General features: G+C 42.0%; 1 protein-coding gene across 2 annotated transcripts in view; it reads left to right on the top strand.

The window, feature by feature from the left end:
- Window positions 1-13,963, top strand: part of STXBP6 (syntaxin binding protein 6) — a 283,426-nt gene that overhangs the window by 217,015 nt on the left and 52,448 nt on the right. For both annotated transcript variants that reach the window (XM_055418182.2, XM_088829511.1), the window contains 2 exons: window positions 4,541-4,671; window positions 5,593-5,758. In XM_055418182.2, the coding sequence (XP_055274157.1) occupies window positions 4,541-4,671; window positions 5,593-5,758 (297 nt within the window). The remainder of the gene's footprint in view (window positions 1-4,540; window positions 4,672-5,592; window positions 5,759-13,963) is intronic.

The raw sequence follows: 13,963 nt of genomic DNA on the forward strand, positions 1-13,963 counted from the left end.
AAGTGCCTCCGAGTCAACTGGAAAAATTTAAAATATGGATGCCAGAGCTACATCCCCAAAGATTCTGACTGACAGTGTTGGGTATTTTTGTTGTAAAACTCCCAGGTGATTTTGGTGTGGGTTGGAGTGGGAAATTAGGGGATGGGGCTGATTTTGGGTAGTCTGCAGTATTACCTGGGAATATCATCATACCCTCTCTAAATGCTTGTATATTTACCTTTTCTTCATGAATGATGAAGCTATGGCAAAATGCCCTGATTATCTCACCTTCAAAATTTTTCAAAATAATTAATATGAAATCTGCCCTACGGGGGTACTGATCCAGATCATTTGGTTGCATTTTCCAGAGTGTGCTGTAAATTAGCTTTCCTTGGGAAGGAGAAGGTGAATTGCTGTTTTCACTAGACATCTGGAATTTGACTGACTGACTTATTTTTAACAGCTGTGGATCCAGAAAACACCAAAATAGAAAGGGGTTAAAACATGGCTTCTTCAAACACAGAACTCAGAAAGTCTGGCAATGGCATGATTGTGCAAGTGTTTTGATTTCAGAAGGGGAAAGTCTTCATTTAATTCTATATAATGTGTATATAATAATATAATTTTAAGGCACCTGCTTCAAAATAGAAAGTGGGATGTTGGAGATAATAACACTAAACAAAAATTAAACTAAACCGGGCTCAGTGCCCAGGAAAATTATCAGATTCCAAGAACTGGGCAAGGAGCAAACTAATAGAGGGTAAAAAAAGAAAGCAGGAATGAATGAAGTCGTATCTGCCTCTGTTAAAAATGACCATGAAGCAATGTGATCACTCTTGAACAATTCCGTGGGGCATTTGGTGGGTGGGTGGAGTTCCTGCCCTTCTCATTTTCAGTGACAAACTTCCAATGGAACTTGCTTTCCTAAAATGTCAGTCCCAAACATGCCAATAATTACAACCATCATGAATTATGTTTGAACTTTTATAATGCTGTAAACTAGTTGGAAATAAGTGGACCAGTAATAAAAATAAGAGTTAACTGAAGTCAGAAGGAAAACCTTGTTTCCCAGGATGCCTAAATGTCATGTAATTTACATAAACAAAGAAGGAAATCCTCTTTGTGTGTTTAGGGGTGTGGGTCTAATACAGGAACCCACGTTTTCCTGTTATTGCAAAGCATTCTTTAATCTTTTAAGCACATTTTAGGACCCACATATATTCTAGGTGTGTTGTTTCCTTTGCTATTAAAACAGAGCAGGGTATGACTATCAGAGAAATTTAGGAGAGCCCCTTTTGTGTCACATAGACACACAAAATAAATGAATTAAGTGGATAGACAGCCCTTTGTAGACTGGTAATATTGCATGACTTTAGTGAGGGGAATGGTTGTTCCTCATGGACTTAAACAGGCTTATATGTGGAGCTGTAGAGCAGACAGGCCATTTGTGGATGGAAGACGATAACATTTCCTTGATCTTGGGTTTTTAAGGGGTGATGATTTTTTAACCATGAAAGTAAATGCAGTTGGTGTGAAATGTTCATAAGTGTTTAGCCAAAATATAAATGAATAATGGGCATTAAACCTAAGCATTATTTGAAATTAAAAAGAAAATGTTTGCTAAATTCTGGTTAGGAACAAAAAGAGAAGGTTGGACTGAGATCCTAAAAACAGCTCAGTCTTAGACCATAGGGTTCTTAAGGCGGGGTGCCTGTGTATTTTTGGTCACTTTCCCCTCTTGGTCACTGTTTTCCTGTCTAAATGACCCCAGACACTGAAGCTGTGATAAACGCTGCTGTGTGTGAAGAAGAGCCTTCTTAGCACCAACTATAACTGGCATAGGTACTTTCTGTCCTTCATCCTGCAAGGATTTGTTTTACCATCTGTTGAGCATTGCATGGTTATTTCAAAGTGTGGGATCTGTGGGCTGCTTTGAAACTAAGAAAGAATGTAACATTGATGTACAGGCTTACTAGGATTGCATTCATTACAAGGAGTGCTTTCCACTTTTCCTGCTTCCTTTAATAGCATCAATTCTATTTAAACGTACAATTCCTATAGCCAGAGCTCAGGAGGAGCTTTGAGGAAAATCCTTTTAAAATACTTAATTACCTCCCCTCCCTTGAGGCTCTAAGTCAAGAAGTAAGCAGACAGGCAGATGTTCAGAGTGACTCTCTCCTGCTGGCTTGGTGCTTGACCTCTGTCTGAGAAGTGAGAAGGTCCATCCTCAGTGTGGAAGGGAGAACTGACCAAGGCCGAGAGGAGGAATTGCTGCAGGCCTGCAGTTGTGGTAGCCTAAGGAATTCATATGTGGAGGGGGCCAGGGGTTATAATCAGATGCAGATTAGATACAAACTAACTGTACTTTCTGTTGAAGCTGAAACTCCAATACTTTGGCCACCTCATGCGAAGAACTGACTCATTTGAAAAGACCCTGATGCTGGGAAAGATTGAGGGCGGGAGGAGAAGGGGACGACAGAGGATGAGATGGTTGGATGGCGTCGCTGACTCAATGGACATGAATTTGAGTAGACTTCGGGAGTTGGTGATGGACAGGGAGGCCTGGCATGCTACAGTCCATGGGATCGCAAAGTTGGACACGACTGAGCGACTGAACTGAACTATAAGGCCAATTTTTTGTTTTTTTGAGTGAGGTATTTCTTCTTATTTTATCACTGAAGCCTGGAATACTTACACTGGACTATAGAATTAGAAATTTGCATTGTAGTTGCCTCGGGGAACCAGTAAACTGTACCTTTAAAAGGTAGCCTTGATCTATAGCGGAGAACGTAGGCAAAACATTCTCCGACTTAAATCACAGCAGGATCCTCCAAGACCCACCTCCCAGAATATTGGAAATAAAAGCAAAAATAAACAAATTGGACCTAATTAAAACCAAAAGCTTCTGCACAGCAAAGGAAACTATAAGCAAGGTGAAAAGACAGCCTTCAGAATGGGAGAAAATAATAGCAAATGAAGCAACTGATAAAGGATTAATCTCCAAAATATACAAGCAGCTCCTGCAGCTCAATTCCAGAAAAAAAAATGACCCAATCAAAAAATGGGGCAAAGAACTAAACAGACATTTCTTCAAAGAAGACAGAAAGATGGCTAACAAACACATGAAAAAATGCTCAACATCCCTCATAATCAGAGAAATGCAAATCAAAACCACAATGAGATACCATTTCACACCAGTCAGAATGGCCACTATCCAAAAGTCTACATGCAATAAATGCTGGAGAGGGTGTGGAGAGAAGGGAAGCTTCTTACACTGTTGGTGGGAATGCAAACTAGTACAGCCACTATGGAGAACAGTGTGAAAATTCCTCAAAAAACTGGAAATAGAACTACCATATGATCCAGCAATCGCACTCCTGGGCATACACACCGAGGAAACCAGAATTGAAAGAGACACATGTACTCCAATGTTCATTGCAGCACTGTTTATAATAGCCAGGACATGGAAGCAACCTAGATGTCCATCTGCAGATGAATGGATAAGAAAGCTTTGATACATATACACAATGGAGTATTACTCAGCCATTAAAAAGAATACATTTGAATCAGTTCTAATGAGGTGGATGAAACTGGAGCCTATTACACAGAGTGAAGTAAGCCAGAAAGAAAAACACCAATACAGTATACTAACGCATATATATGGAATTTAGAAAGATGCAAATGATAACCCTGTATACGAGATAGCAAAAGAGACACAGATGTATAGAACAGTCTTTGGGACTCTGTGGGAGAGGGTGAGGGTGGGATGATTTGGGACAATGGCATTGAAACATGTATGTTGTCATATGTGAAACGAATCGCCAGTTCAGGGTCGTTGCATGTTACAGGATGCTCGGGGCTGGTGTGCGGGATGACCCAGAGGGAGGATAAAGGGAGGAGCGATGTGGGAGGGGGGTGCAGGAAGGGGAACTCATGTACACCCGGGGCGGATTCATGTCAGTGTATGGCAAAACCAACCAATAGAATATTGTAAAATAATTAGCCTCCAATAAAAATTTAAAAAAATAAAAGGTAGCCTTTCCCAGCCACCCCAACCTGATGCTCTCAGCCCTTTGTGCTGCTTTCCCTGCTAACCATCATTGTTTATTTGGAGCCTCCATTAGAGGGGCTTACTATTAATTGTCCCTGTCGTGTTCATTGTGAGTGGATGACAGCATCAATGAAGCTGCCCTTACAGTGAAAATTATATTGTAACTGCTCGAGGGTGCAGATTATAACTTCCGTTCCTTTTGAGTTCGCCTCTCACTAAAGGCACACATATTCACTCATCTTCTGATTTTCTCTGCTTCTCTTTCTTTGTCTCTGCACTTACCTCTCTCTCTCTCCTCCTCCCCTCTATATTCACACAGACACACATGTATATATACACACACAAGTATGTTTATCTGTCTCTACACACACATGCACACACACAAAATATGTCATTTTTTTCTCTCTCTTTTATTGCACATATGCTTGTAGATATAAGATAGAAAGACCTGTGAATGGAAATCCAACCCACCCTGCACACTCACTGATCAGAGTGGTCTTTTCTTGGCAGTGACCAACAAGAAACCCACGCAGGCATCCATTACGAAGGTCAAGCAGTTTGAAGGCTCCACGTCATTTGTGCGGCGGTCACAGTGGATGCTCGAGCAGCTTCGACAGGTTAACGGCATCGATCCTAATCGGGTGAGTGAACTGTCCAGTGCTGAGCCAAGGTGTTCTTTTCTCACAGTGACTCTCACCGACCTTGGCAGAGTAGTGGTTGTCTGAGTCGTTTTTGACAAGGCTATTTATTTCTCTGTTTCACTTATGTGGCTGAGACTTTCTGATTCCTGTGCCTGTCTTATGGGAAATTATAAATCTTTTCATCATGTTGGACAGAGGCATCTAAGGGGATGCATATTGAAGAAATGCTAGCTACCTCCAGTACAAAGAGCAAAGTGCCAAGTGCAGAGTTCAGATAATCACATCTGTGATTATCAGTACGAAAAACCATGTTCATCAAAGTTCCATCTATCTCCTAATGCAATCAGGGATGAGGTTTATTTACCAAAAATCAAATAAATGAACTGCACCTTAAAAATCATGTATTAGAATTCCATTGGATTTAATAAATGAAACATTTCATGGTAGAGTTATGTATTCAACTAAATCCCTTTGCTTACACACTAACCATATATCAATGATGAGGAAAAATAAAATGTAAAATGTAACTATACAATAATAAGGGACAATCTTTCCCTACCAAAGGTTAGGGACAAGATTAATATTGTTCAGTGCCAGGAACCTGAAGTAATCCTTTTTTGAGTAATGGGAAAGACCATGTATAGTCTGAAGTAGGATACAAGTTGATATGCGGTTAAGCTAAAGGGACTTCTGTGCTCATAGCTTCTTGGGGACCTCTCAAAACACTGTGAGACATGAGGTCTGCTTGATAAAAAGAGAAAGGTGGACTCTCTGTGCCCCTAAATGCTAATCAAGATGAACCTTGTGATTAGGAACAAAGTCTTAGGAAGGTGTTTTAGCCTTTATAAGTCTTAATATGGTAAACTGGAAGCAGCAGTTTTTAGAGATGGAGATCATTCGTTCTTTCAATGTCTTTTCCAGGATTCCGCAGAGTTTGATTTGTTGTTTGAAAATGCCTTTGACCAGTGGGTAGCCAGCACAGCCTCAGAAAAATGTACCTTCTTCCAGATCCTCCACCACACCTGCCAGCGCTACCTCACAGACAGGAAGCCGGAGTTTATTAACTGCCAGTCCAAAATCATGGGAGGTGAGTGGGCATTTGAATGACTTTGGCCATCCCGTTTCCTTCCACTTGCTTTTACATCTGGATGCTCAGAGCTGGACTGCCTGAGGACCATTCTGGGAGCTCTTTCTATGCTAAAGACACAGTGGTATGTTTTCCAAAAACGGATCTTTTTAAAGGAATTAACCCTTTAGCTAAGATTATCTGTACCAGGAGAGGAAGCCTGTCCCTTCATTAGAAAAACCTGTGCATTTGATTGCCTCACTACCATTTCTGTCATTTCATCACAGGGCAGTTTTAGAGTTGCTTTTTTCCTAGTATTTCTCATGATGTTTTACAGCTATTGATATGAACGTTCCTACAGATCTAGTTCCTTCTCTCAAATAGCTACCAGTCTCTCGTTTATTCCTTAAATGGAAGGCAGAGCTGACTTAGGATGAGAGCTGTAAGCCAGCCTTATAGTGGCAAGTACCAGTATGGGCAAGTTCATAAGAAATGTTTAGAGGGTGCTTAGCACGTTTCTTCTTGGAGAAGGCAATGGCACCCCACTCCAGTACTCTTGCCTGGAAAATCCCATGGATGGAGGAGCCCAGTAGGCTGCAGTCCATGGGGTCGCTAAGAGTCAGACACGACTGAGCGACTTCACTTTCATGTTTCACTTTCATTCATTGGAGAAGGAAATGGCAACCACTCCAGTGTTCTTGCCTGGAGAATCCCAGGGACAGGAGAGCCTGGTGGGCTGCCGTATATGGGGTCGCACAGAGTCGGCCACGACTGAAGCAACTTAGCAGTAGCAGCAGCAGCAGCACGTTTCTTCTAGGTGGCATTTCTTTTTAGAGAATTGAAACTGCTAAAAGTGTAAAGCCTTGCCAGTCACTCTGAGTTGAGGAAGAGTGTGTATATCATTGGTCTTTTCACTGATATGTTCTCCTGGTTTTGAAAGCATCTTCTAAAAAAAAAAAGTACCAACTTTGTCTTAATCAAATGTCAAGTGAAGGTCACGTTAGAGACATTACATTTTCCCCTTGGGCTGTATATATCTTTCATATGAACATGAGGCAGAGTCCATCATCCTGTCCTGATGGCTGCTGTGCACACTGTCACTTTGTTGTTAGTCTGCTAGATGTGCTGGGAGAAAACGCTGTCAGCACTTCATTATTATCCCCTAAAGTGTCAGTGTGCCTCTGACACAGGAAGCTGCTCACATCATATGAACCCTGAAAAGTCTCTCAAATGCTGATGCAGACCTTTGTGTTATAGCTTATTTATTTAGTCCTAGAAAAACAGAAGAGGTGATGAGTGCATATTTTCCTCAATGTGGCTGCATCCTATGGAACAAAAGTGAAAAAACTATTAGCCACAAATGTTGAAAGAAAAAGAAATATCAAACACTGACCTCTTACTGTTTGGAAAATGTAATGAGGTAGAAGGCTCTCTCATGTCTGTGCCACCAGTGCTGTTCAAACGAATTGTGCTTTGAAAGTCCAGCCTTAACAGACTTGGCCAAAGGTCAGAGGACCCAGGCTGAGGACCACAGATGGCCATGTTTTCAGGGAATGGAAAATTGGCAAGGAAATTCCAGCTTTCCCTCATTCTTCATTAGAATTTTCTGTACCATCTTAGAATCAAATTTGCTTCTTGATCTTATGCTATGAAACATTTTCCCCATCAGTAGCAGTGTAGTATGGTCAGTTGCTTGCCTACCTAGCACTTGAGCAGAGTCTCCTCTAAAAAAACAGTGTGACATATGGATTTGAAATTTCTGTTACCCTTGGAGACAGACTTCCCTTGAGCATTCCACTCCTCCAGGTGCCGTCCGGGAGGCAGAGAGCATCAGAAGCAGAAGTGGTTCCATGGGGATGACTGCATTTCCTCAGAATGGAAATGGGAGGCCGAAACAGGGTGTTTGGGTGGGGGGAGGGGACAGACTCATTCCACTGTCCTGCGAAGGTTAAGGAGAGCTTTGGGAACCTCCCTTCCTCCTCCCCTAAGGGGCAGCACTAGGTAGCCCTCTTCCCTGTCGTCCCTGAAGCTCTCATTTCTTCCCTCAGAACAAGCTCTTCCTTCCTTATTCACTCTTGGCTCATCTGCCAGTCACACAGTATGTAGGTACTGAGTATCCACTCTGAGTCTACGTCCTGGATGTGGAGAATTTTTCTATCGGTGGCCCCTTAACAGACCTAATCGCCACCACTCAAACCCCAGCCTGGCAGGTCCCTAGCAGCCTTTCCACATGCCTTGATGCGTGCATGCGTGCTGGGTAAAGCCTCCCGCTCTATGCAGCCTGCCAGCTGCTTCTGTTTTTGACCCCGTATTTTGATATCTTCCACCACCCTGTGAACCCCAAATTATGCCGAGTTGAGGCAAGAATCTGCATATTCAGTGTTAGATTGTTGGTCTGTGTAGTGCATAAAACTTAAGACTGATTTCCTGTTGTAAGAAAAAGTTCATGAGACCAAGTGCAGAATTGACTCCACCTCTGTGACCGTGTATCTCTCGTCTTCCTGAGACCCCAGTTTTCCCTGATGTAACATGTGGAGGTTAGTGTAAATGAGCTCTAAAATCTAGCAGGCCTGTCATGTGAGAATCTATAGTTTTTGAGGTGTGGCTTTATTGTATAGGTTAATCACTGCTTAATTTAATAATCCAATAAAAGATTTAGTGCAGTTAGATACTGCCTAGTTCTGGATTCCTAAGGAAGGCCAAAATGCTGGAACTAAGCACATTGTATTTTGTTGGCAGTACGTAATCATTAATGAGGACAGCCTGTCTTATTTAAACAGTCGTCTTTCCTTGATAACAGTTGTACCAGCACACCCTGGCTAATTAGCATGCTGATTAGGCTTCCTTTCTGCCAGTTATCACAATTCAGAGACAGAAAAATTGTGTGGTTTTCGGGTCACTGCATTCTGACACTTTTAACTTTTAGGGTACCTACTCCAGCTTCAACAGGTGAGATCTATTCCTTTCAGAAATCTTCTGGTCTGTCCTTATAGTATGGGCCACAAGTGCTAGACATGGTTGTTTTCCCCACTGTGAAATGCGATAGATTTTGTTAATTTCAGAGAACTGAGAAGTGTTGGTGTGCTGTCCTCGGCCTCCATTCTGTACATATGTTATCTCATTTACTTTTAACATCAGCCTTTGGAAATGCAATTTATTATCTCTATTTTACTGAGAAGGAAATAGGATCAGAGGGATTAGTAAATAACTTGCCAAGGGTCATATGGCCTTTGTCCTCAAGTGGCAGAGCGAAAATTGAAACACAGGCCCTCTCTAAGAACATCTTTTTCGGGGCCACTAAATGGTACATTCCAGGGAACATCATTGATACTGTCTTTGCTATAAATGGTGCTCCCTAAAGTTTTGGAATTTGGGGACATATTTTAACCAGCACATTCCTAGGTATTAAAAAAGGGAGCTAAGTGGAGAGGGTCAGAGATATGAGAAGTTTTAACTGTTTTCCTACTTTTATGGCAGTGTATAGTTAATATAATAACTTAAGCACTTTTGTTTCTGTCCTAAGAATGAAGGAATCATCAGGGCCTTTAAAATCATCTTGCTTGTTGTTTCTTCTTTGTTTTGGTTCATAATAATTTCAACATATTAAAGACATGAAAGTGAGACTATTTTAGTCAATGGGGAAGATGCTGGAGTCCTGGCCACTCACCAGGCCTCTTAGGTACTTTGTTTCTAGTCCAACCTGTCCTTGGGAAAACTGAAGCCATTTGAATGTTATTTTGAAGAACAGATCTGCCTGACTGAACCACACTTTCTTTACTACCAGTTGTGATAGGGCTGTCATTTATGTATTTACAATTCCATGAAATTCTGCTCTTATATTTATTGATTGTGTATATTCCAAATGGCCAGCTGTTTCTTCTTCCCTTGGGGAAGGTCAGTTACACAGAAATAAATTCTTTGGCTTGTTTGAAAGTCTCTCCTCCAAACATGTTATTTCATTATCTCCAGAGGATAGAGGGGGAGCTCTGATCTTCTGGTGCTGGTTATAGGATCCAGGAGACATGTCCAAAGTCTGCAGTTGTGAAGACCCCCATAACTGAAAGAGGGAAGGATGTTCTGGGCAGGTGTGAAGCAGGAAGCATGGGTTTCTTCAGTCAGCATCTTTTCAGCCATCTTCTCTTCTTTGGATGGTTAGAAGACTTTGTCCTCAAGCCTTGGTCATTCCGACTTCCCACGCTGCCCACTCTACCTCTCTCTTAGTTTATTCAAGGTCAGTTACCTTAAAAAATACCAAGTCATTCATTCAGTTGCTGGGTCCCTAAGCTACCAAGCCACCTCCAAAGATGGAAGGCAGAGGTGTAGAGCCAGTCTGGCTGCTGGGATGTCATGTAGCGTTAGGAGCAACAGGACCCTGAAGGTGAAGTCTTAGCTTCGTATAGGTCATATTTACTTTTTTTTAAGATAGTAACTCTTGCCTAGAAAATCCCATGGATGGAGGAGCCTGGTAGGCTGCAGTCTGTGGGGTCGCTAAGGGTTGGACACAACTGAGCAACTTCACTTTCACTTTTCACTTTCCACTTTCACACATTGGAGAAGGAAATGGCAACCCACTCCAGTGTTCTTGCCTGGAGAATCCCAGGGACAGGGGAGCCTGGTGGGCTTCCATTTATGGGGTCACACAGAGTCGGACATGACTGAAGTGACTTAGCAGCAGCAGCAGCTTTTTTCTGCCTGTTACAAGCAGAGTTGATAATATAGATGATACACTGTCATATCTGAATAAGGAAATGGCTGCCCACTCCAGTATTCTTGGCTGGAAAATCCCATGGACAGAGGAGCCTGGTGGGTTACAGTCTGAATTCACAACAGTCAGACATGACTTAGCAACTAAACCAGCACCACCACTATTATGATGATACATTTGTACTACAAAGATGCCTTGAAGGAATTAATCACATATGTTGAACTTTAGACTCTAGAAGAGACATTTTCAATTATTTCAAGAAAAAAAGAAGCATGGTCTGCCCCAAATAGTAGAATCGGTTTACTTGTAACAGACCTGTAAAGGTCCCAAGGGGAACTTTGTTTTGCTCTCTGCATTCTTCTTAATAAAATGTGATCAAGTCCCACATAGTTCCCCATTATTTTATTTACACTGACCTTCTGTAATGATTCAGTTCAGTTCAGTTCAGTCACTCAGTCGTGTCCGACTCTCCGTGACCCCATAAATCACAGCAATTATTTTTATGCGCAAATCTGTGATCTAAGGAAATCTTTAATGGTTTTGGCAACTTCTGTGTTAGAACCACCAAATAGATACTTTGTAAACTTATTTTCTCTTTTAGAAAGTATGGAAAATTGTTTGCAGAAAGAAAGTAATTTATTCCTTGAGGCAAGGTTCCATTTAAACTGAAGCATGTCCTACATTTTTCTTGGGTTCTGAGCCCAAGCACCTCTGGCTCACTCATTCAATTACCTCTCCCTCTTTCATCTGTTCTGTGTGGGTCATCTAGACTGTTTGAGGCCCAGTGGTTCACATAAGCATTTACTCAGCACCATCTGCCTGTCAGGTCCTTAGCTACCTGTGGACATCCAACAACCAGGTGGGCACCTTTGCCAACTTTACTTACCTTCCTGGGGGGTCATCAGATATAAACAGATATCAAACAATATGATACACCAAAGGGATGGCTGAGCTGCATTTAACGGGATAGTTAATAGTTGGCAGACACAAGGGCAAGATGAAGTGAGTTCTGTCTTGCAACACTTAATCCAGACAGTGTCATTTCACTGTTGGCTATATTCAGAATTTGGAATGTGGCAGATTGTTTTTCCACAAAGCAGACTATTTCTAAGTGTCATGTATTTTTATCGTCACCAAAGGGTATTTCTTTAGCATTGTCCGTCAATGTGCAGAGCTTCAGATGAGGGTATAAAGTGCAGCCTTCTGAGCTCTATTAGAATTTCAGGGACACATATGTCTCTGATGTCCCATTCATAGCAGGCTAGCCCTCATTCATCCCTGCCAATTGGTATGCTAAAGTGAAAGTCACTCAGTCATGTCCAACTCTGCGACCCCATGGACTATACAGTCCATGGAGTTCTCCAGGCCAGAATACTGGAATGGGTAGCCTTTCCCTTCTCCAGGGGATCTTCCTAACGCAGGGATGGAACCCAGGTCTCCTGCATTGCAGATGAATTCTTTACCAGCTGAGCCACCAGGGAAGCTCTGGTATGGTAAAGGAGAACCAAATGACTTTCCTCTGGAGTCCCCTGGGGTGGAACAGAATCTCAGGATGCAGACTGTGACTTTGTATTGTACTTTTCTCCCAAACAATGTAGGAACATACCCCTGAGCAAGGTGTGCGAATATTTTATCTTGTGAGTGCCCTGGGTGTGGGCATGTGTAAGGTGAGGTGACAGATGATGACACAGAGCACATGTATGCATCCTAAGAGTGTTCTTTTAATTTATTTTTTTATTGAAGGATAATTGCTTTACAGAATTTTGTTGTTTTCTGTCAAACCTCAGCATGAATCAGCCATAGGTATACGTATATCTCCTCCCTTTTGAAACTCCCTCCCATCTCCTGCCCCATCCCACCCCTCTAGATTGATACAGAGCCCCTGTTTGAGTTTCCTGGGCTATACAGCAAATTCCCATTGGCTATCTATTTTACATATAGTAATGTAAGTTTCCGGAGAAGGCAATGGCAACCCACTCCAGTCCTCTTGCCTGGAAAATCCCATGGACGGAGGAGCCTGGTGGGCTGCAGTTCATGGGGTCGCGAAGAGTCGGACACGACTGAGCAACTTCACTTTCACTTTTCACTTTCCTGCCTTGGAGAAGGAAATGGCAACCCACTCCAGTGTTCTCGCCTGGAGAATCCCAGGGACCGGGGAGCCTGGTGGGCTGCCGTCTGTGGGGTCACACAGAGTCGGACGTGACTGAAGTGACCTAGCAGCAGCAGCAGCAGCAACAGCAGCAATGTAAGTTTCCAATGTAAGTCTCCATACGTCTCACCCTCTCCTCCCCTCTCCCCGTGTCCATAAGTCTGTTCTTTATGTCTGTTTCTCCACTGCTGCCCTGTAAATAAATTCTTCAGGACTGTTTTTCTAGATTCTGTGTATATGTGTTAGAATACGATATTTATCTTTCCCAGCAGCAGCAAGAGGGTTCTTATGGAAAAACAAAAATGAGATATACGGTCATTCTTAATCCAAATATATTAATAGAGTTCTCTGATAGAATCTGTCACATTTGCCATGATTTTTATATTTCTTCCTTGTGTCTTGATGTTTTCTGTCAATGAATAATGGTTTTGTGGGATGTGAACCTCGCACTCCTACACATACTGTGACCATGGGCACAGTATAAAGAGTTTCTTATTTCTCAAGAATACATTCGTGTGTAATTTTGCCCCCACCACTAAAACTTTAACATACTCAGGGATTCAGCAGACATGCACTAGTGATTACAATTCACATACCAAGTTGAATTGTATTAAAAAGCCATATTGTTGTTGATGGCATGTAGATACAGAGCAGGGGAGGAGGCCAGGCTGCTTAGATCATTTACTGTTGTGAGAGAGTCAGGAAGTTTTCCAATAGTTCTTAAGATCTAGAGGAATCCATATCGTAGTTCCTCCAGTGAGTTTTTGTTACCCTTTAGGAAATGACAAAGGAACAAACTTCAGTTATCCTCTACCATGTACAAACAAGGAAAGTGATTTATGAGGAATTGCCTGAGATCCCACAGCTAATGAGGGATGGAGCTCTACCACAGTCAGGGCTTCTCATTTATTCTGTGTCCATTCACTGGAGACCTGGACTTTCAAGTTCCCTCAATAAATCCAGGCTTCTTTTCCTTATGTTGATTCTGCCAAACAGAAGAGGAGATAGCCCCAATTTAACAAGATGTGTACAATACTCAGATTACAAATTCCATTTGGCAGTTCTCTGTAGATGTCTGTTAGTGATATTAACCATAAACATGTACAGACTTAGCCACCACTCTCTCATCACTCCAATCTCTTTGTTGCAGCTAACACCATCTTTTCCTAGAGAGCTTGATATTTTCTATAAGACTTGCTTTTTTTGAAACTTTGGAGAGAGGAAGAAATTAAAAATAGAAACCAAAGACTATGCATCAATAAGAATAACAGTGCAAATATTTAAAATATACAATTGGAAAAGCCCAGTTTGGGCACTATTTTGTTTTGGTTTTGGGATCCCACCAGTTTAACTACTGCATCAAACACGATAG

Source organism: Moschus berezovskii, chromosome 21, assembly GCF_049115385.1.
Source record: "Moschus berezovskii isolate FMDL1 chromosome 21, NW_MosBer_1.0, whole genome shotgun sequence".
Lineage (NCBI taxonomy): Eukaryota > Metazoa > Chordata > Mammalia > Artiodactyla > Moschidae > Moschus > Moschus berezovskii.